The sequence below is a fragment of the Lissotriton helveticus genome, chromosome 1_1 (assembly GCF_964261635.1).
Source record: "Lissotriton helveticus chromosome 1_1, aLisHel1.1, whole genome shotgun sequence".
NCBI lineage: Eukaryota > Metazoa > Chordata > Amphibia > Caudata > Salamandridae > Lissotriton > Lissotriton helveticus.
In genome coordinates this window covers 1,236,189,651-1,236,214,157 of record NC_136057.1, presented here as the reverse complement: position 1 = coordinate 1,236,214,157, position 24,507 = coordinate 1,236,189,651, and the positions used below count along the sequence as shown (strand labels likewise).

General features: G+C 43.7%; 1 protein-coding gene across 3 annotated transcripts in view; it reads right to left on the bottom strand.

The window, feature by feature from the left end:
- Nucleotides 1-242: 242 nt before the first annotated feature.
- Nucleotides 243-24,507, bottom strand: part of CERK (ceramide kinase) — a 206,936-nt gene continuing 182,671 nt past the window's right edge. For all 3 annotated transcript variants that reach the window (XM_078679702.1, XM_078679694.1, XM_078679685.1), the window contains 2 exons: nucleotides 23,609-23,817; nucleotides 243-2,358 (listed from right to left, as the gene is read on the bottom strand). In XM_078679702.1, coding sequence (XP_078535828.1) covers nucleotides 2,271-2,358; nucleotides 23,609-23,817 — 297 coding nt within the window. In that variant the 3' untranslated portion in view covers nucleotides 243-2,270. The remainder of the gene's footprint in view (nucleotides 2,359-23,608; nucleotides 23,818-24,507) is intronic.

Genomic DNA, 24,507 nt, shown 5'->3' with positions numbered 1-24,507 from the left:
ATTGTTTGATGAGCGACTTATACATTCTAAAAAGGTTTTGGTGTTCATATTTGTTATTGGTTTTTTTAACAGTCCATGAGATGTTTATGTCCTCTGTAATTTCTGCCTTTTTGGCTGTCTTCTTATTTTGCTTCATAATAATTTACCATTTAGACACTTATACACCAGATTACGCTTTTAGGCAAAACAAGCACAATATTGTTAATGTCAAAGAATTAGACCAAGCAAAAAAAGACAACAGATACTGTACAACAATTTATTTTTTTCAAATTCAGAAACACTTTAGTACCATAAATATATTACTTTTTCCATCTTGAAGCCAGCAAGATAAAAATGAATCATTTGCACAAAGGCAAATATACTACAACAGTTAACAATGATTAAAGTAAACATTGCTAATTTAATCTTTTCTTTCAAGTATACAGGAGTTTACCACACAACATACACTTTGTGTTTCCTTTAATCAATAACAAAGACAATCATTCACTTAGTCTTAAATTCCTCCTGACAGAGTCTTCCAAAATATATTTTTCCATTCGAAGACGGAGGGCTGTCGTAGAAAACATAATCCTCTTTGCATTAACACTTTGCAGATCCAGTATCATCTATAAAGTGCAAGTGAGTTTTGAATGGAATGCTTTGTAACAAAAAATGGTTTGATATGTAATATCTCTTTTATATCAAATGAGTTCTTTACGCTAATATGCATATTTGATGGAAATCGATCCCTCTAAGAGTAGTATAGTCTTATTTAGAGACAATCTTAAAAAGCGTATCTTACAGAATAAAGTTACTGGGTGTAGATAACCTACTTCACCCAATGGAAAACTGAACACCAGCATTCAGGTAAATGCAAGCAAGATGGTCTATGATGAGCATTATTACACCATGCTATATTTGCCTGAACAAGGGATTTATTTCCCGCCTACCTGATGGAGCCTTTAAGCATACAGTTATTAAAACCCTGCTTGAAGGGGTTTTTATTGCTTAAACAAGCATATTTTACATAAAGCATGTAAGCACGATAATGCTATTTTAAAATAATGTTTAACATACATGTTGTTGTCCTTAGAGAAATAGATTATGTGCACATAAAGGCATTCTAAAGCATGAAAAAAGAAGTTCAAAGTCAATTAGCTGTAATATAGAGACATGGGAGCTTGGAGGGGGGTATTGAATCTAAACTCAGCAAATCAAACACCAGCTTGACAGTGACAACACTCCTTACTTTTTACTATTCCTGTGAAGCTTTTTTCTACAGTTCTGTAATTGAAAAGCGATACTTCCTCATAGAAACACGTTTTTTCTACAGATTCAAAATATGAAAATATACATTGACTGTTAGTGAAAAACAATTTTCATGGAAATACGGAGGCCACTAATATTTTATAGTCAAGCTGTACTGAAGAACCACACGTGAATGTTTGTGCAGTGAAACCGAAAATTTGCAAAGCAATTATGTTACCTAAACAACAATGTACAAAGTGAATTGCCACATTAAATTACTTGCTGGTGTTTTTTTATTTGCTTAAACAATACAGTGATACACTGAAACTAGTAACAAACCTTTATCCTAATGTTAAGTAAGACAATAAATAGATGAACTTTCTTTCTCAAAAATCCGATAAAATCTGTATGTATGCATATTAAAATTTGCCAGAAAAACCCATTCCAGCAGGATTATTTAAGGTGCTAAATATACTTAAAATAAAACTGAAAATATATTTATTAAGCTACATTGTTCTGTATATACAAAGCTGAGTATGTGGAGTGGAATTATAATAGCTGTTACATGATATTATTTTTGGCAGTGAAGAGTGCTGGTATCATAATGCAACATAGAAAGACTAGAACTTAATTTAAATTCATCTGTAGTCAAGTAAATCTTTCTTTTTGCTTGGTCAGCTTCGTCTGTCTTCTTCTGTGACTATTTTTGCACTTTAAGATGAACATACTCCTAAATTCTGGGAGTATGAATGCAAAGGAATGCCCTGGATTCGCGGCAGAATCATCAGAAGAAAATAGACAAAGTCATCAACCAAGAAATTCACATCAGGCAAATTCAACATCATAAAATTGTGCACCACTGAAATGTTCAGTCTTCTAAAAATAATTCTGAACAAAGTAATGAAAACTCTACGCTTTAAAAAGAATAAATTACTAGCATATCAGCATGCCTGCAACAAACAACTGCTTTATCTTTTTTTTAATCACCTAAAGTCTCTCTTTTTTAAGAATAACCAAACTGCAATCTGCAGGCAGGGTACATGTTACAATCGGTTGGAGTCAACAAGATCTTCAATTTTACAAGAGTCCTCAATTCCTCGAGCGAACAGTTTGATCAACTGGCAGTGGACACTGGAAGAAGAAAGACATCGGACAGGTCAGCAAAAAAACACATTTTTTCACAAAAATTACAAGTGAAAATGTGAACAATATGAACCTGAATATGCCAGTCATGCCGTAGCCTTTTTTGCACCAGGTGTGTGTATACACTTGACCCAGGACACTTTTCAGGTCTGGCCTAGTGGTGACAGTTTTAGTAGAACAGCCAGCTTGGGGATTAAACAATCATTATATAGAAACATACATGTACACATACATACTGAATCTTTTGGTCAGTCCTTTATATCCGTATGTCTCTTCAAGTGTCATTAACATTTTGCCTACACCCACCATACCATACACCATAGGTAAGCCACCATCATTCACTGTGAAGTCAGCATTTTACCGGATTACACATGCACAACCTCATGAAAAGAAGTGCATTTGAGTGCCAGCCCTAGTGTGCCTGGGCAGTAGGAGCACTCCACTATTTTAGTGTTTTTGCTATTTTTTTCGAATTACAATGTTTTCAAAATACAATTCATAAAAAAAATACGAAAAAAATACACACTTAACAAGGCTAGACCTACTGGCTTTGTTAATGCTTGTCACACATGTACTGAGGTCACCTATATTTAGGGACTACATCGATTACATTAAACCATTCCTCTCTTAGGGTTCTACATTTATGAGCCCCAATATACGCCTAGGTAGATGCACAAACCTTTAACTGCATTTGTCCTACCTTGCTCTACATAATGGCTATGGCGCCGACATTTTACCTAGTTATGTGCTGAATGCATTTTGTGTGGCTTTGTTCGAAAATTAACCTCATTTTTATGCATGAGGATTCTTAGTCTCACACAGCAGGATTACCATCTTCTGTATAATAGCTCTGTACAAAAGTCACCGCTATCACCAGAGCAATTTCAACGAATTGCAGAAATGCACTAACTATAAAATGAGCAGATTATGGGGTCTCATCATTGGGTGGGACTGTAACCTTCGTGATTGAGGCACACAAGGCATACAGGGCAGAGGTGTTCCACTCTTGGGTTAAATTCCCTCCTGAAGATGCACGCACACATATGTTTCATTCTTATACTCTAGATGAATGCTCGCCATACAAAGACAATGAAGTTCTGTTAACTTAACAAGAGCATATAAATTGTTTTAAAGCCACCCTCCCCCATACCACAGAAAAAGCAAGACTAGGTCTGCTCAGCAGCAACTGGCCGGTCCTAGCTGCTTACACACCACGTGTGGAGATTGACACACTGCCAGCAGCAGACTTATGTCCACTTCACAAAGAAATAATACAACTTTACAGAAATCTTATACAGTTCGTAATGCGAACATTCACACTTCAACCTACAAGGGTCACAAAGGCACCACAACAGAAATCACCCCACAAACGCTGAATGCAATTATGGGTAGAATGGCTACTAAATGTGAGCAAATACCATTCTGGATAGCATAGAAAATAGCACAGCTTGAGGCAGTTTTTCTACACACTGGCCAGCAAGAAAAACACAGAACACTGACAATTTGCTTACCAATAGGGATAGCTCCCCCAATAGAAAGATTGTACCTCTTGGGGTACAGTTTCCGCTGCAGTTAATACCAGGATGCATGGTACCCCTCAATAGCAGTAATCACAGAAGAATTGAAACAAATACAGGATGAGTACGGGGCAGAACCTGCCTTGGACTTAGGGATGAAATTGATAGTCAATTTTGCTCAGGTATCAACAATTATGTTGACTAACATAAAAGGGGAGGCAGCAGCCCAAGTTTGAGAGAATGCACTCCTGCACAACAGGAGCAAGAATTACCAAATATTTTCGAAGAAACCTATGCTTCACTGGGTAGAGATCATTTGGGAGCTAGACCAGTCAAACCGCAATTGATGGTCTGTCCTGAAAAAGATAACTCAAAGCAAACACCTGATTAGTCTAAATAGAAATGGGACAATAAACAATCAAAAAAAATCAAAGACATCACAATCACGGGGTGGGTCTTCCCAACAGAAGCCTTCCGACAGGAAATATAACCTTAGAAACCGTGACAATATTAAGAAACCTGATGGGTATCAGGATACTGATACACGTTCCTCTCGTTCCTTTCTGGGTTCATAAAAACAACTCAGAGAGGGAAGGACGGTCTGAAGACAGATCAGAAGAACGAGCAAAGCCAAGAGACACACATCACACTTCATTATTAAACAGAAGATAAACCCAAAAGTAAACCTCAATTTAAGAAGAAGAAGGCAGCTGGTCTTCAAATAAGAAATGCCCAGGCTACTGAGGACTCAACTATTGAACGGGAATGGGCTCCGATGATGCTACACAATGCAGCAGACGTAACAATAGCTAGCCAGAACCGGATGGAAATTCTGGTGACAGCAGCGTTGAATGAACAAATCACGGTTGTAACACCTGATACAAGGGTAAATGTTCCACATCGGTTATATGAAATAAACGCTCCAAATGTAGGGAGACATACCCAGAAAAGTGAAAGGTCTCTTTTGGGACCTGACTTTTGGATACGATATCCTTTTGGCTGAAAGGTAGAGGTCATCGGAGTTCATCATGGAACGCCCAAAGGGGGAAGAGGTAATGCCACCAGCTTTCGCCGATCTCCTTCCAGAATCACTAAAACACACATACGCGCAGGAGTGGGCAGTAGCACTAGCTCCAGCGTTATACCGCAATCATGTAGGGTGGTATGCTGAGTCATCTCACCATGAAATCCTATTTAAAACTACTCCTACACCACAGAGGCAGTACCCAATAAAACATGACACAAAGAAACTGTTAGACCTGGCATCATTGGCGTGAGTCTCCCTTCCATTTTTTCCTGATTCCCTCCTCTGTTTTGATATGTTTTTGCTGGTTATATGCTTTGGTACAAAAGGGGGTGGTGATGGACGGAGCATCTGAACCAATCAAACACTCACACCCAGTCAAAAGATCTGGGTTTGATGCATCACCGTTCTTTAGCCCACTCTGCCACCCCAGTTCAGACATGGCTATATGCAAATCAGTCTGACCCTGTGCCTCATGGGAACAGTCCAGCCCGAACTGCCAAGCCATGCCTTCCCTGGACCGGAAACAAGCTTCCGAGGACCGGTTTCTGGCATTACAGCCGTCTTCAGCCCGGCTTGCTTGAATCTAGTGGCAAAGTGAGCAAAGGACTCACGTCTGAGCATACCCTGCCACACATATGGCAGCCAAAGCGGTACAAAAGGGGGTGTTCCCATGAGGCACAGGGTCAGACTGATTTGCATGTAGCCATGTCTGAACTGGGGTGGCAGAGTGGGCTAAAGAACGGTGATGGATCAAACCCAGATCTTTTGACTGGGTGTGAGTGTTTGATTGGTTCAGATGCTCCGTCCATCACCACCCCCTTTTGTACCGGTTATATGCTTTGGGCACTGTGCCACTGCTATTCAGTGCCACAGTGCAAGTGCCCCCTGTGTTAAATTGATGTACCAATTACTGATTACATGATTGGGTTATTTGATGTAATTGTCAGACCCTAGTACAGTGCACCATGTGTGCCCAGGGCTTGTAAATCAAATGCTGTAGGTGGGCTTGCAGCACTGGTTGTGCCACCCACAGAAGCACAGAAACAGCTTGTAAAGTGTGTCTCAGGCCTGCCTTTGCAAGGCCTTTGTGCAGTCTGTGACTGCCGTGTCGATTTGGCAGGTGCACCCACTTGCCAGTCCCTAAACCTTCCCTTTGTTTCATATCAGACACCCCTATGGTAGGCCCAAGGACAGGGTGCATTGTAAGTATAAGGTAGGACATGCCATGGTGTGTGTAGCATGTCCTAATAGTGAATTACAGCCATTTTCGTTTTTCACTATTGCAAGGCTACCTGTTCTCCATAGGCCAGAATGGGCAGTTAGATTATTACATTTTATAATCGTAACTGACTCAGGGAATGTGGTGGAAATTCGAATTTAGTATGCCTGAACTCAGAATGATAAAATACATCTTTTAGTAAAGTTGGTTTTAACATTCTGTGTCTGAAAATACCACTTTTAGAAAGTAGGTATTTTCTTGTCTAACTATCCAAGGCCTGCCTCTGTGTATTCCTTGACTGGAGTTTGAGGGTTGGGGGATTCCAAGAGACAGAATGAGTCAGCCAAGTGGTGCATAGGGAGATCTGCATCTAGATGGGAGGGAGGAGTTGCACCTGGGACCTAAATAGGGCTGTGCTTTCCCTCCACACCACTGACTTCACCTCCTGGGGTGCAGCTGATGTCTCTGCCCTGCACTGTAAAAGAAGAGAAGGAATCATGACAACAAAGTGCTCCAGGGCTGTGCTTTCCCTCCACAATGCTGGCTCCACCTCCTGTGCGGTGTCTGATGTGTCTGCCCTCCACTGTGAAAGGAAAGAAGGAGTCCTGTAAACAGAGTGCTCAGAAAACTGGTTTGGACTAGGCAGAGGCCTCTAAGCCTTTAGAGAACAAAGGATTTTGGGGTATAAATATTGGGACCCAGTCCCAAGAACTTGAGATCACTTCTGGAAACAAGGAACCTTTTGCCAAGGAGAAGAACCAAGGAAGCTGCAGGAGTTGGACTGCCCCTCTGCCAGTGTGCTGTTTGCTGGGTTGGCCTGCAGTGGTTTCTTTATTGCCAAGGGAAAGGAGAAGGTACTTTTTAAGGACTCATCATCTACATAATATTTTACAAGGGCTTGAACTGTGCTTGCCTCCTGCTGAAGTCTCAGGGACAAAAGACTTCACTACCAGCTCCCCCAGTGAATTTCCTTGCTGGGAATTCTGCCTACAGACATTTGCGTGTCGCTGGGAGCTGGAAGCGCGACGCATCGAGAGGAAGTGCGTCGCTGCCGCAGCAGAGATTGCCGCATCTCCCTGGAAGCGTGTCTTCGTCAAAGCTGCCTGCTGTCACATCACCAGAGAAGCGTGTTGCGGCTCCAAAGTACAGAGTCGTTGCAAGGCTGCCAAGGCGCCTACGCATCATCATCGCAGCGTCATCGCATCGTCGCATCAAGGGCGCCATCTTCTTACATTGCACCAGGATCATCGCATCGCATTGAGGTGCCATCTTGCGCATCGCAACCGGACCGCAACACGAGAACCTACGATTCAACCCCGCACCGGTAAGGATCACGATGCATCCCCTACTCTGCGCAAGCATTGAGGCACGACGCATCCTTTCCCCCGGACCACGGAACTGACGCATCTCCCCTTTTGCAAGCCTTTTGCTTACTTTGCGTTACGTATCCATGTTCTTTGTTGAGAAATTTGTTGTATTTATCACCAACTTGAACTAAGTAACTTTTACTATCTTAAGTACAGTATTGTGGATTTTTGTCGTTTGTGGTCTTGTGTTAAGTCTATATAACGAATACTTCTTTTTTTTAAAACCTGTGTTGTGTCCATCTGTAGTGGTTTCACTGTATTACTGTGTATATTCACAAATACTTAACACACTGCCTCTGAGATAAGTTTGCCTGCTTGTGCCAAGCTACCAAGGGGGGAGCAGGGGTTATTTAGGAGTGTAATCCCCTTTTCCTGACTTAGAAGTAGGGGTCCCTATTTGGACAAAGGTGAATACCATTGCCAACTAGAGACTCCCAGATCTAACATAAACAAATCAGGGAGATCTTAGGCCAACTTGAATACCAGGGAGTAATCAAGAATTGCACCTCCTCCATGAATAATCTCTGTTTCCCATAATGAAACCCGACAATCCATACTGTCTAGTTTTAGACTACAGGCATTTGAAAATATGCAGTACAAAATGCACACAGTACCGCATTAATGAATAACATTTTGCATAAAAAACAAAAACAGTACTAGATATCTCAAATAGATTTCTTTGCTAAAATGTACCGCCTTATGGCAGATATTGGACAGCATTTTCAGCACTCGGCTCTCATGGCCAATTCTGTAGACTGCCACAAGGGTATAAGAATAGCCCTGGCTTGTTCTCAGCAAGAGTAACAGAGCTACTTCAAAATTGTGATGAGGAGGCATTGTCCTATGTAGATTACATTTATCTGACGGACGATGAATTCTGGGGTTCGTCTCTGAGGTCTACAGATTTAACTTTAAGAAATCAAAAATTGCCCACCTCAATGTCCTATTTTTAGGATATGAGCTCTCGAGTGAAGGGAAAAGCCTAGCAGCTAATTTTTTAGAAAAATGTGCGCAGCACCAACATCCAAACATTGTGAAAAACTTACAATCTATTTTAGGATTCGTGAGTTTTGGCAGAACATACATTTTGGACTACGTAGAATAGGTAAAACCTTTCTACGACTTAATTAGACCTGATTTTTCAGTTTGACATTGGACACAGGAACACACCGAAATCCTGTTTGTTACAAGCTGACACAATAGCTTCCAAACACTTCCATACACATGTTAATACTGAAAATTTGGTGATCCATGTAGTCGCAGGTTAATCTGGTTACACCTACCTCACGTTCAATGAAGGCAAAAAAGTAGCCATTGCATACAAATCTCCTTTGTACACAAACAATCAACAGAAAAAATACTGACAGCAGACTGCTGTAATGAGAGAAAGACCACTGGCTCAGGGGAAACAAATAATTGTAGTGACTCCAGTACCAACCTTAGAGGCTGTAACAAAGTAAGTGTTCCAAACGCAAAAGCATTGCATCCAAGATGGATACAGTGGGCTAATTCATCTCACTGCAACAGATGTAGATTACAAATTTGATTCTACATCAAAAACACAAGCATTCCTGCAGTACAAACAAGAATATAGTCTCTCGAATGAAATAATGCCTCCAGATCAGTATGAATACATCATTTACACTGATGGATCTGCCCAGCCTACCGTAGCAAGTAAACAGCAATACAGTGCAGGATGTGTGATTGTAAAGAGACATATGTGGGATGGCAAGTTACGTCCTAAAAATATGCAGAAGCATGCTCTAGGGGATTGCACGGCACAACAGTCAGAACTGAAAGCTTCCTCGCACGTGTGAACTCGCATAATACATGTGAGGAGCCTTTGTACATCCCGCACCTCCCGTAGTGCTAGTCCAGGCTGGATTATGAGTCACGTGAGGGTGATGATTAGGCGGTCTTTACATCATGAATACTGTTCTCTCTCTTTTTTATCACACCTAGCCTGAACTACAAAGGTCACTTTCCCGATGTACTACCCGCCGGGTACTGTTGTTGTATATAAACTTGACCATTAGGTGAGTCAGGTGTCCCTCGACACCCACAAGAATTCTGCTGCCATTGTTTTTTACTGTACTTTCCACAGGGGCATGCCACTCACCGTGCTCACTGAGGATTATACCTAGTACTGTTTTTACTCACATGCTAGCTGCACCCTCACTAGTATGTCACTCTGTGTGTACAAGGTCACTCATGTCTGTATGTTACTTCTATACCTGTTGCGATTTGCTTCCTTTGTCTCCCAATCTAGGCAGGACTCAGCGCAACACAGGTATATCATTCCCGATCATTCTATAATCTGAAATGACTAGTTGATACTAAGGTAGATCAATTTTTGTAGACAAATTTATTTCTTATTTAGGTCCTGATGAATCGCTAGTCACTGCACATCTGCGAGAAACATGTCGACCACTCTCTACACTTACTAGTCTAGTCTTGAATTAGGAAACATAACTTTCCATCGAGTACAGACTAGTCTTTTCTTTTAATTGAAGCAGGGGACCCCCAGAATAAACTTGCTCCTGGTACCCCAGCCTCATTTTAACTCACCATTTTGTCTACACCTACCTAGCCCTACACCCACACTTCACCCAAACGGCAGTTGGATTAGAAGATCTCCGCCAAAAAGCCCCTCTTTGAGGTGTTGCCCGTTGGGTATTGCACCGCCGACCCAAAAGGAGCATTGCCTATGATGAAGCATGACACCTGAAAGGGTGTGTGAGGCCAGTATATCCAACAACATGGATGCCCTTCTGTAGGACTCTTCCGAGTCCCTACCACATCCAGACACTCACGTGACCTCTACACGTACTGTCCCCAGGAACAGCCCGGTACTTCTTTGTAACACATTGACTTCGAGGGCATATGCTGTGGCTGGACCTACTACTCTCTCCGAGTGGTGAACTCGCCCTTCCTATCGGATACATCTCCATTTGTTTGTAAACTTTCCTGGACCGGAATGAAGCATCCTAGGACCGGTTTCTGGCTATCAGCCGTCGTCAGCCAGGATAGCTTGACTCCAGTGGCCTAGTGAGCACGGGACCCACGTCTGGGCATACCCTTCCCACATAGGGTGAACAGCAAAACACACAAGTTTTTGTTTTGCTGTTCACCCTATGTGGGAACAGGGTCAAGACTGATTTGCATATGGCCATGTCTGAACTGGGGTGGCTTGGTGAGCAAAACAATAATGGATTAAACCCAGATCTGTGACTGGGGGTGAATGTTTTGCCATTGTGCAACTTTCCGTCCATCATCTTGTGTGTTTTGCTGTTCACCCTATGTGGGAAGGGTATGCCCAGACGTGGATCCTGTGCTCACTAAGCCACTGGAGTCAAGCTATCCTGGCTGAAGACGGCTGATAGCCAGAAACCGGTCCTAGGATGCTTGATTCCGGTCCAGGGAAGACATGGCTTGGCAGTTCGGGCTGTACTCTTCCCATGAGGCACAGGGTCAAGACTGATTTGCATATGGCCATGTCTGAACTGGGGTGGCTTGGTGAGCAAAACAATGATGGATTAAACCCAGATCTGTGACTGGGGGTAAATGCTTTGCCATTGTGCAACATTCCGTCCATCATCTTGTGTGTTTTGATGCTTCAGTTGCAAACCTATTGAGTAACTTGAAAAAGTCCCCAGCTGCTGCGATCAATCCAGTGTTCAAACTGCTCTCAAATAGGAGTTATTAGATGTTGCATGATCAGGGTTGTTGTGGGATGCTGCCAGGCATCGCATAACTACACAGTAAGTTCCAGGGTTACTTGTTGTATGCAAATATTATTTCCAACAATCCACACAGTCAGGGTGGCGCCGCTATGGCCTTCTTTGAATGTTTCCCTTATACGGTTTGATTCTTTGAGCAGACTGAAAGCCATGCTTTTACAGAAGGATGTGGCCTTAACCTTAGCCCTAGAGACTTGATGTTTAGGTTGCAAGATCTTCAGCTGAGATACAGGCATTAGTTCAAACAAACTTCCCGCTCCAAATTGGAAAAATGGTACATCGATCTTTAACATGTCTGATACGAGTGGGATAGTGCAACTATTTAAGAGCATAGGTTCTGGACTATTGAGCACCTTTCAGCAGGATTTTCGGAGCAATTCCATCATTTATATACTCCGTATTCGGAAGCATTTCTGGAGGGCTTCCGCTGGTCCTACTACTCGTAGTGGGTATCATGGTTTTGATCTTCCTGCTATGCAATGGCCGTGCCAGTATCGAAGGAGATGGAAAAAGCACTCCTGGTGCGACAATGCCGTGAACACATGGTACTCCATCTGGGCACACCTCTTCTTCGGGAGCAAAGTGAGTGTTAGGAGAAGGGCCAACTTCCACGGGAGCGAAGACAAATCCCCACACCTCCAAGACACAGCAGCAGGAATGCGCTAACAAGGTAGACCACACTCCTATCTGTTGTATCCTAAAAGTATGAGGGAATTTACCCAAGGAGTGTCCACCACTCTCCTCATACGTGGGGTAACAGAATAGTAGAAAAGGCGTCTCCGGGAGGGGTGGTCCAGGCTAGGAAACAAAGATCAAGTTAGGAATAGACACAATCCCTATGCTTACATGAAACACCATAAAACATTGACAAGTGTGATCACTCATGGATCTTACCCCAAGTGTAGATCGGGCCGGCGTCAACGATGAGTCCAGGTAATCAGGGAGGGGTCCAACAGGACTCACGAAGGACTCAACACACCTCTGACGCAAAGCAAATGGTAAGGGTAGGTGAGGTGAACTGTCCGGCTGACTAAAGAGGACCAGGCCAGCGGAGCAGTAACACCAAAACATCAGACAAAACACACACTAAACAGAAAAGGAGTGAGGGGCACCGACCGGCTGCACAGGGGGCGAATACAGCGGAGCAGCACCCACTCAGGAGGTGAGACACCCGGCCCCTAGGAGGATAGGGCGGAGCGCTCACTCTCAAGAGGAAAAACCACTAAAGCAAAGGGGCAAACCAAAGAGGTAACAGTGGTAGCAAAACCAGTATAAAGCAGAGAGTGAACCGATAACGCCCGCAAAATGCGTGAGGAATAGCAGGGCGTCGCGTTCACTGAAAACGAAGCGGAAAAGAATACCGCTTTCACAACCAGACACCACACGCACACTCACAGGGCAGAAAAGCGAGTAGCAGAGGGTCAGGAGAATCAGGTATCAGGCGACTAGAAAACAGAGCCCAGCAGAGCTCTAGACGGCAGCAAAGCAACTCGAACAGGAACCAGGAAGTGGGCGTGGTCACAGCAAGTAAGCCAAGCAATGATGGGAGGGCCCAGCTCCTCCTTATCCCACTTAGGGAGCGTCAGGAAAGTACGGATTTTGACGCTAAGGGGTCAACTGAAAATGCACGAACCAGAATGAAGCGCACTTGCCAATGTTAATTCCTAACAGTGAGCATTGGTTCCTAACGTTCAGATCAGTCTGGTGTGACTGCCTCTTGCCTGTGCTCCACTGTCTATTCTGCGGATATGAATGCATGTTGGACATATATCTAATACTTCCATCAGTTGCACCACATGCTTAGACTTACTACTGGACCACTTAAAGGCCCACATATTACAGTGTCCTCAGCATATTCCCATGTTGTTGTCAGCATTCTTAGAGCCACCGCAGGATGCTTCAGCTCCTGTTGGAATGGACACCAGCTCTGAAACCAGCTCTGAAACAGGCTCACAGGTGGCGAGTGCTTCCTCAGCGGCTGCTGTGGGAACCGGAGAAGATCACCTTTGCTCCACTGACCTGATCCAAGAGGTGTTACACGGACCGTCGTCTGAGAAGCCAAGCAACAGTGATGTTGCGTCCCCCAGACAGTACACATACACAATTGACTCTCCGTGTGATAGGAACAATTTGGCCTTTTCCAAAATAACCCAAATTGGAGTGAAAAACATCCTTTTGTTTTATTTTATTTTTTTAACCTTCTTGCTCTCAATGAGCATCAAGGCTTTCGATGAGCTCAGTTGGTATAAACAGTATATTGACTTTTTAGAGGGCTTATAGAGTTTTTGGAAACATTTTTTAATTGTTTACATATACCATGTTTTTGGATTTTTTTGACATTAATTAAAAAACAAATGTTTTTATGCTTCTTAGATAGATATATTTTATCATTAGTTTATCTTATCGTCCTTCGGATGAGGAGTGGGTGTTATGAGCCCCAGTTTACCCCAATATAGGCCTAACTAGACGCACAACCTTTTACCTGCATTTGTCCTACCTTGCTCTACATAACGGCTCTGGCACTGAACTTTTACCTATTTACGTGGCGAATAAATGTTGTGTAGATTTCTTTGAAAACTATCCTCATTTATTATGCATGAGGATTCTTAGTATCACACAGCATAATAACTCTGAACATAAGTCACTGCTATCGTCATCCTTGAACGACTGGCCCACAGTATCATTCTTCGCTGGGCAAACAAGAAGAGAAGCTTCTATGCTTAGACAAGACGCTGGAGTCCCTTCTCGCAGAAACACCAGCACGCAGTGGTCGGACATACCTTGCGGGGTATCCAACTCGAGACCAAGACGGGGTCCTTTGTTCTTTCCCATCAGGTAATGGGGTTGGCTCTTTCCTAGGGGGATTCTTGGCTTCACACCTACATACATGCTAGGTACACTTAGCTACACTTACCTAGGGTTCGCATCTAAAGAGTACGCTTGATTATTGCCATGTATCTATATGGCTGCATACCTTCACTGTTTTAGCACCATGTTAGAATTCTACCTTTTATTTACGCTGTTGGTGCTTGCAATCGTATATATATATATATATATATATATATGTTTCTGTCTAATGGTTGTCGCAGCCCATGTATTTTATACTAGAATGAGAAGTGAGCATGAGTAACTGAACAAAAAGTACTGTATCCACGATCCCTGAAAGATCAAGGGTTGTCATGTTCAATAGTGGTCAAACTATTTTCTCCTTGGTAAGGTTAGGGGGCTTTTACTGGCATTGTGAGCTAGCTGGTCTAAATGCTAACATATCCTTTGGGGGTGTCTTGAATCAGTCTGGATACCAAACCCTTAGTTCATGTTGTCTAAACGTGCAGATCCTATGTATTATTAGGAACTACATGACACTGCATACATCATAAGATCAAAAAGCATAATAATGTACAAGCAAGTACATTAATTGAGTAAATTAATAAACAGTGGGTGGGTTGATGGTACTGAAGGACACCAATAATGTAGACTTCTTTACGCAACATGGTGGTGAATTTAACATGTATAGCGTGCTTATGGCTAGGAAAATGCACCAATTTCAAAATAACACTTTATATTTCCCCGATGCATCTATTCTTTCTTACATAATCATCTAATATTTTGCATCAATTGATGCACATTATTATATTGTCATACAATGTACACCTCGCAAAATGTAGGGTTAAGTTAGTTCTGGGATGAATACAGCTTGAACGTTTCCAAACGTTTAAAATATCCCACAAATGTACTATATTCATAGTTCACACTGAATCTTCATAGTAGTCAGTTGCCCTGATATTCTTACTGAACACATTTTTTTGTGATTCTTCACAACTTTCCTCTTTGGTGGTAGTAACAAAACTTTGAGCACTTTTTGATAACAGAATGGTGGCCAATACAAGATGTAATCTTTCCGCTGGGTAAGCAATGCTAACATTCTGAATGGTTCTTCCCACACAGAGAGTAGGAGGTGTGACCTCAAGTATATCTGTAGTGTTCTGTATGTAGAATTCTAGTATGTGGCTTGTGAAATTTGGTTGTAATAATTGTATCATTCAACGTGTCGCTGTGATTGCAGTTGGGACAGTTGCTCCACAGTAAGCCACTGGCAGTTCGCTGAGAAGATACACCAATTAAACTAGATTAGGAAAGACTTCTTGTTGGTGACGAGAGCTGGCAAACTGCCCACACAGACTGACGTATCTATTCAGCTTATCAGTTTCTACCCAGGACCGCTCTCTGCCGATGTGCAGCATCGGGATTCTCAAGATTGTGGCACACGGAGCCAAACACTGTGGTTTCTGTTCAGGTGAGGGCAAGTCGGAATTAGTAGCAAAAAAAAAAACATATTGGTGTATTCAGTTGGAACGCAGCGTTTGGTGTGCCCACCCAAATTTGCAGGAATGCATCATCTGTTGACTGCTGTGCGAGGCGTGAATATACAAGTCTGTAGCTGGTCGGTGTCACGTATTTGCACGTTCCTTTGTGGCAGCCATCTTATGAAAGTAAGCGTTTGCTTCTCCGCTCCAGCTTTCAGTCGACTCTACATCCTCGGATTCAGCGCAGTTCCTTGCTATCGGAGGGTGGAGTTCAAGGATCTCCAATCATGCGGGCAGGTGCATTCGCTGACCCGCACAGTTGTATTCAACCAAGGTTATAATTTTTTTTTATTTTGCATTGTTTGACTCTTCAGAATATCATGGGGTGGGTTCAATACTATTCAAGTGCGCTTGCTGACAAACTTTTAAAGACTACGTTCATGTGTTGAAGTGTTATACATTTTTGTTCAATACTTGTAGTGTTTGACTCGTCAATAATCCACTGGGTGTGTTTAATACTAGGCAAAAAAGCTTATTAACAAATTTTAAACACTATTTTCATGCAGCATTTTAAAGATTTTTTTTAAGGACACTCAGGTGTTTTTGTGTGCATATCTTATCATTAGTAAACACAAATTAAGGTTGTGAATCCACCAACACCTTTCCTTCAAACACCTGGTAAACCACCTTTCCCATGGAAACAATGGTATGATGCCTTTGAAACTTATCTAGGTGCCCTTAGAGCATTACGTTTTTGCCCAGAACAAAATAAATATTTGTTACTACACTCACTGGGATTCGAGGGCAGAGCACTCTTGAAAATCTCCCAGATTTAAGGCTTGGAGAAGGTGATGACGAGCTAGACGAGTTCTAGGAGACAGTCAAAAAACTTCAGAATAGATTTGAGATACAACCTAGTATTGTAGTGGTCAGGCATAAATTATTTAAGAGGGTACACAATTCCGGAGAAGATGTGGATACATACATCAAAGCCTTGACACGACTGCCAGCTGATTGTTAGATTGAGAACTTTATGGATCAGCTGGTGAGAGATCAATTCATTGGACACTGCAGTGACAAAACCTTCAAGCACTGCTGGCCATGGGAAACCCATTCCTGGATCCTACCATCAGAACTGCCAAAAGCTTTAAGTTGTCTCAAATTTCTGCTAGGGAATTGGAGAACACAGCTGCTGATCTAGTTTCAGTTGTGAAAACTGATGTAACCTCCAGGGAGCTTAAACGAGCGGAAAAGCCTGGTTAGTTGTTCTCAAAGATGAGATGTGTTTTCAATATGGTAACTGTGACATGGAAAAGGGGGAAAACAATGTCCTGCAAAAAATGTTGTTTGCAGGCAATCTAATACGTGTGGACATTTTGCCAAGGAGTGCCAAATTCGGAAGTTTAAGGGAGACACTTTGAGCAAGTACGTCTCAGGGGAGAGTGTGGTGAATGATGAACAGAGTATTGGTAGAGAGTTGAGAGACAAGGTTCTAGTTATCAAGAGTGATGTTGAAACAACAGTTGATTCAAATACGCGTGTTGACCCATATGTTGACATCAAGGTGGGTGACAAGGTCTTAAAGTTACTAGTTGATTCTGGAGCATGCATATCCATGATCACTCAAACCCTATTCAACAAGGTTCCGCCTAATAGACCGCTGTTACCACCAGATCGAAAGGCTGCATCGTAAGAAGAAAACAGAAAAGACTTATGTGGGTACATTGATGGTGTTCTAGAATTGAAAGGGGGTAGGATTGCAGATGTTATTTAGGAATGTACCTTTGCGCTTTGGAGAGTAATATAGCTTTTCGTGTTATTTTCGAATGCACTGTCATACAGGTTTTAGTCACATTTGTTTTTATTTTCATCTTTATAAGAGCTGTGTGATTACAGTAAGTGTTCAAGTTTTGCGTACATTTCATTTTCTCATATTTCTCTCCTTATTCTGTTTTCTTGTTAATATGTATTTTCTAGTGGTGAAAAATTTTACATTGTGACAATAGTTTTTTTTTTACAATTTTCATACTGTTGTTTTGAAAAGGAAAGAGCCATGCAGTGTGAATGTACTAACTCCTGAGGCGGAAGCCGGGAGTCTCTTTGCTTTTTAAAAAAAAACTTGTATCTTACTGCTTATTATTTAATTTTAAATCACTCACCCTCTGCCACTACTCTGGTTTCTGCAGCAGATTGAGCGCTGCTTGACACCAGAGACAGACACTCCTCGCCACCATCCCGCCGAGGTCGCAGGCCACGCCCCCTTTTCAGAGGCCACGCCCCCCGCCGAGACTACATAGGCTCGCTGATTGCAAGCGCCGCCATTTGTGAATGTAATAACTCCTGAGGCGGAAGCCGGGAGTCTCTTTGCTTTTTTTTTAAAACTTGTATCTTACTGCTTATTATTTGATTTTAAATCACTCACCCTCTGCCACTACTCTGGTTTCTGCAGCAGATTGAGCGCTGCTTGACACCAGAGACAGACACTCCTCGCCACCATCCCGCCGAGGTCGCAGGCCACGCCCCCTTTTCGGAGGCCCCGCCCCCGCCGAGACTACATAGGCTCGCTGATTGCAAGCGCCGCCATTTGTGAATGTACTAACTCCTGAGGCGGAAGCCGGGAGTCTCTTTGCTTTTTTTTTTAAACTTGTATCTTACTGCTTATTATTTGATTTTAAATCACTCACCCTCTGCCACTACTCTGGTTTCTGCAGCAGATTGAGCGCTGCTTGACACCAGAGACAGACACTCCTCGCCACCATCCCGCCGAGGTCGCAGGCCACGCACCCTTTTCGGAGGCCACGCCCTCTCCTTACCCACCCACAAATCATGTGCCTCTTTCGGACGCGCAGCGGACGAGCGCAGCGGGCGCGACGTTTGCTCGCTGAAGGCGCGCCAAAGGTAAGCCCGTCTGCGCCCGTCCGCGTCCGAACGGGGCTAGGGGCCGGCCACTCTGCCCACTCCATACAATACTCTTCCGCGCAGCTGGCCAGTCTCCAAGGCCCGTGGCCTCTGTATATTGTTGCGATAGCACGTATCAACAAGCTGGGTCTGTCCCCCCTACACGCTCCCCCCCACTCCCATCCCTCAACCTCGTCACCCGCCATCTGTCCCGGCTCTGCTCCAGCAGCTCGTCCCCCCCCCACCGCGTTATCTGCCTTTTACCTTAACACCAGGTCAGCAGTCAAGCATCAACATGAACTCTTTACTCTACTGGACCTCCACAAACCCGACCTCTTATTTCTCACAGAGACCTGGTTTTGTGACAGCTCCCTTCCCTCTTTATTAGCCATGCTTCCTGCTTCTTACTATGCTCTCCGAGCCGACCGTCCCCCCGGTAAACCGGGTGGTGGCGTCGCCCTGATTGCCCGCAGAGATATCGTTTTCCAACCTCTAGCTTTCTCCTCCATTGGATCATCAGACTTTTTAGTGGCCCGTTCACTTTCTTTCAGCACCCCGCTCACTTGTGTCCTTATGTACCGCCCTCCCCCTTCTTCTCAACTCTTTCTTCCGAGCTTTCAAGACTTGGTGGCCACCCTAGTAGTAAACAACTCTTCCATCGTGGTACTAGGGGACTTCAACTTTTGGCCCTCTGACCCGGCCGAATGTTCAACATCAAAAGAGTTCTCGGAGTCTCTCCGCTCCCTCAACTTTGTCCCCGCTGTTCACGCCCCAACCCATAGCCAGGGCCACATCCTTGATCAGATCTGGTCCCTCAATTGCCCGGTAACTTCGCTGTCTATCTCCCCCTGCACTTGGTCCGATCACTTCCTCATCTCTTTTTCCCTATCCCTCAGCCCAGCCCTTAAGCCCTCCCTCCCCAAAAACATCTGGGCGCGCTCATGGAACCGTGTGGATGTGGCCTCCCTCTCCGCCACACTCTCCGCATCCAGCCCGGATCTTCACGGGTTGCCATCTCTCGGACAATCGGACTCCATAAACGCATGGCTGCGAGCTGGCTGCGACTTAGTCGCCCCCTTAAGGCGGATATCATCTAGACGCCCCAACGACGCTAATCACTGGTTCAACGAGGAACTGAAGGTTCAAAAACTTAACGTCCGCGGGGCGGAGCGCTCCTGGCGGCGAGACTACTGCCCGATCCTTAGAAACCAGTACATCACCCTCTCGGCCTTGTACAAAAAATCTATTTTGGCAACCAAGAACGCCTACTTCTCCTCCAAAATCCTAACCGCCGAAAATCGGCCCAGAGAAATCTTTGCTATTGTGCACGACCTCGCAAACTCCGACAGGGCCACCCTCAAACCCTCCCCCTCCCAGCACCTCTGTGACTCCCTCAATTCTTTCTTTCTTGACAAAATCGCCACTATCAAAGCTAACATCCCCCTCCACCCACCCCCCCCCCTCCTTCGTTAGCCCCAGTGTCCCCCAGTGGCAGCACGCCTCGACTCCATCCCTCTCCTTACAGAAGATTCTTTCCTCTCTCTTCTGCCTTTGGTTAAGTCCGGCTCCCCTCTTGACCCTTGCCCAGCACACATCCTGAAACAGATCTACTCTGCCTGTGTTTTGCCACCCCTCACCCTTCTTAATAGCTCACTATCACAGGGCATTGTCATTTCACCCCTTAAATCGGCCGTTATCCTACCCATCCTCAAAAAACCTGGCGCCGACCCCTCGGTTCCTATTAACTATCTCACTCTTACCCTTTTTGGCGAAGGTACTGGAACGCCACGTAACCAGAACACTGAGTACCTTCATGGAGGCGAACAGGGTTTTAGCCCCCAGGCAGGCGGGTTTCCGTCCCGTACACTCCACGGAGTCCGTGGTATTATCGGTACTTGACAACCTCAGAGAGGGTATGGACACCAACCATCTTCAGGCCCTGGTCCTCCTCGATCTCTCTGCCGCTTTTGACACGGTTGATCATGCCACCTTACTTTCCGGTGTCAGAGCGGCGGGAATTAAAGGTTCGGCCTTGGTCTGGCTGTCCTCCTTCCTGCGCGACCGCACCCAAGCAGTGCGATTGGGTGACTTTTCGGCGGACTTCCGTGCGGTTCAATGCGGGGTTCCCCAGGGCTCCTCCCTTTCCCCCCTGCTATTTAATTTGTATATCGCCCCACTCATCTTCGCCCTCCAACAGCTGGAGGTCTCTGTCTACAACTATGCGGATGACCTCCAGCTTATTTTTTCCCTATCTTCTTCCCCCGAGTCAATATCCAATTTCCAGTCTGTCATGATCTTCATCCAGGACTGGATGAATCACAACCACCTGAAGTTAAACCCCGACAAAACTGAGTTGGTGCTGACAGGTGGTTGTTCCAGTCCCTGGTCTTCTCTCTTCTGGCCCCCCTCCTTAGGCCCCCCCGCTTCCATCTTCCTCTGTAAAAACTCTTGGATTCAAACTGAATGACCAACTCTCCCTTCATTCCCAAGTCAGCTCTGTTGTATCATCATCCTTTCTCTCCCTCCGCACTATCCGCAAAGTCTCTCGGTTTTTTTCTCCCTCCGCACTCAAACTCATAGTCCTGGCGATGGTTACTTCCCGCCTGGATTACGGCAATGCCCTTTACTGTGGCATGCCTGCGTACAACGTGCGACGTCTCCAGCTGGTCCAGAACCTGGTATTCAATTTGTCCAAATCACACCACGTCACGCCCCTTCTTAAGTCCCTACACTGGCTCCCCATACAGGAACGAGCCCAGTTCAAGCTGGGCTGCATCATTTTCAATGCCCGGTCCGGCTCAGCCCCTGCTTTTATCACTTCCAAAATTCACTCCTATGTTCCTCCCAGGGAGCTACGCTCATTTACCCAACAACTGCTCGTAGTTCCCCGTTTTAAACGCAAAAAATGGGGAGGCTCCAAATTCTCCACACTCGCTCCTGCTTTTTGGAACTCCCTCCCGGCGCACTTGAGATCCTGCCCCCAGTACACACTCTTCCGCAAGGCACTCAAAACCTTTCTTTTTACACAAGCCTTCTCACCATAAATCCTCTTTCTGTGTTCCTGTCTTTCTCCCCCTCAGGCTTTTAGTACTTTACAGCACCATGAAACCGCTCGGTGTACGCGCGCTTAAGAAATATTTTAAACTCAAACTCAGTGTCCTCTATGTAGAGTTCTAGTATGTGGCTAATGGAAGTTGGATGTAATAATTCTGGCATTCCACGTGCCGTGGCGATTCCAATTGGGAGAGTTGCTCCACTGTGTGCCACTGGCAGTTCGGCTGAGAAGGAACATGAATTAAACTTACAGAAAAGGAACTTACTTGGTTGATTGTCCTCTTGATTATGACAATATCTCCTTAACCAAACCTACAACACACAAAACCACTTAAGGTTACTACAATCACTACTATCCATTTGCAGTTCAGACTTCTTTTGGAGAGGATCATTAAAAGATTTTTGAGAAGTCGTCTCATCCTTAACTTATCAAGGCATGCTTTATCATTTGAGGATCTCTCAGACTGGAGTAGGAGCAATGCCACTGCAGTGGACTCAACCGAGGGAAGCTACTCGTAACCCTGGGAGTTCTTAGAAATCTATTGCCAGGACAATATCCTGGGTCCTGATGATTTGGCAGGAACATGAACTGTTAAAAATACCAAGGGATATACTTGTAACATACTTTATTACAGAGTACCTCTGATATGGTTAAAAACAAGGAACTTGGGTCACAGCATGAAAAACAACGATTCACTTAACCTCAAACCAATACCTTGTGTACCATTTGATCGAGGGACAGTAACCGCTCTTTATTTACAGGGCTTAGAAACAGCAACACTATTGAATTTAGACCTGTAAAAATAGATTTACCGTTGTTAAGTAAGAACTAGGAAAGGCAAGAATTTCATAAAATGTCCACACAAATGTTTCTATAATGCGATGCGGCCTATTTTCAGGCACTAAACCAGACTTCTTGATATTGACAATAATGATAACTTGAGAGAAAAGGGTATTTCACTTCTGAGTACACAAAGAAATGCTAGGGATAATGGAGACCTCAAACACAACACCAAGGAGAGAAACCACACAGCTGCTCCCAATATGTAGCAGAATTCATATACATAGATTCTTCAAGACTGGAACTTAAGGAAACATTACACATGATCTTCACTAGAGGGGGAAAGAGGTGACAAAGCAACAGAGTTGAATCAAACCACAAAAGAGCAAAAGTGGACATCTGCATAGAAGTTCCAGCTATTTGAGAGGTGAGTCAATTCAAATAAGGAACCCCACCCTCATTGTGGCAAAGCAGAAACCAAAGTATCGATCTAAGCAACTAAGGGTGGGGCAAGTTGAAGCAGCCTTGGATCTGAAACCAGAGATGAAACTCAGGGAGGGTGAAAGTAGGCGCAAAATGTATTACCAACACTTACGGAGCTGCTCTTTGGGGCCGTAAGGAAAATCACATCCAACTGAGGAGCCTAGCCAACAGTATTGCTGAGCAGTTTAATTACTGTGCAATGAGAGTTCAAATACTTCTATATTAAGGAAAACAATGCTACCACCCATTCAATGTTAGAGGAACAAAAGAATGAAGCTTGGAATAGGCAAGAGGGCACTCAAGAGAGAACTGAACTACATAGTGGGAAAACACAAGAAATCCCGCTTTAGCCATCAGACTTTTATTGGAGAGTCAGGAAGTTTGATAATGAATTGTTTGCCAATAAATATTACTGGGAAAAATATCAAACTGAAAACCCTGGCCCTAAAGAAGACGGTGTTAACAACCCACCATTTTGAGCCAAAAGGGCCAAATGAGACGGAAAAAAATGATGAGCTTCTACCGGCTCAAAAGAAAGAAAACTATAAACTGATTGACAAAAGAAAGCTGGAGTTTGAAGTCATTATGGCTGTCACACTGGTTACTGAAGTCACATCAAGTGTCAATGTACTATACGAAATAGTTCATCTTCAACTTAGGACAGGATCAAGAACCTTAACGACTAAAGCTTCATGTAAAATCAAATGGATTAGTGTATTTAGTTAACACATAACAGATAACTGTTTTTCTCACCTGCCTGCTGTCCAGGAACCATGCATAAGAAGTGTATTACTAAGTTCATAGCAAGTTTTAAGTTTAAATAAATAAGCCAAGACAATACGTACCCCACTTCTATAGATGGTTGGTCCAAGGGTTCTCCGTCACAGTTCCAGATACTAGTCACTCGACTGCAACCACAAGAAGGCTTTTCTGTGCAAATATGGGCAAAATTCTTTTTTACAACATCATTGTTATCACTGTCCTCCTCTTCACAATGTTTTGGCGTAAACTGAAACTTCTTTACACGATACACCTCCACAAATGGAAAATCAAACTGAAAAGAGAGAAGTTGCACAATGATGTGACAAATACGTTGTTATTCAAGCTTGTGCATTTAACAGTTCAGCAATTTGCCAATCAGTGTAAACTTGGGCACATACTTTAAAAGAAGATTGGCAAAAATTATAAATGGCCATAATTGATGTAGTCGAGTGGAATAATGGACATTTATGGCAAACGCCAACCATGTCGATATGAGGAGAGAAGCAGGGACCATACTCGGGGCTTCTGGGACTAGACACGTTGCTGGTCTGTCTCTTTATGCAGCCTTCACCCCAAAAGCACTTATCTCATTCACAAGAAACAACACTGAAAGTCCCACAAAAAAAATAAAGAATTAAATTGTGAATTCGTGAGTGTTCAGATGCAGTGTGGCCCGGCAGGCATTAATGTGACTGGTTTGAGCATTGATATTTTGGTAGACCAGGGTGTAAATGGATATAATTGTACATTTAACTAGAGCCACATTTCACTGAGAAGCATAATGGAATAATGAAAGGGAGATAATAGTTGCATATAATACATTTACAGATGAAAAGTTGTGCTAACAGTGGAGCTAACTCACTGCTGGGCTAGAAATTTACAACTTTAAGAAAAACAATGAAAGGAACCTCTTCTGCTAGTTGCTCCTTTACATGTTACAGTAAGGTTCAGATTTTACACACACAAAAGCATTAAAATTCAG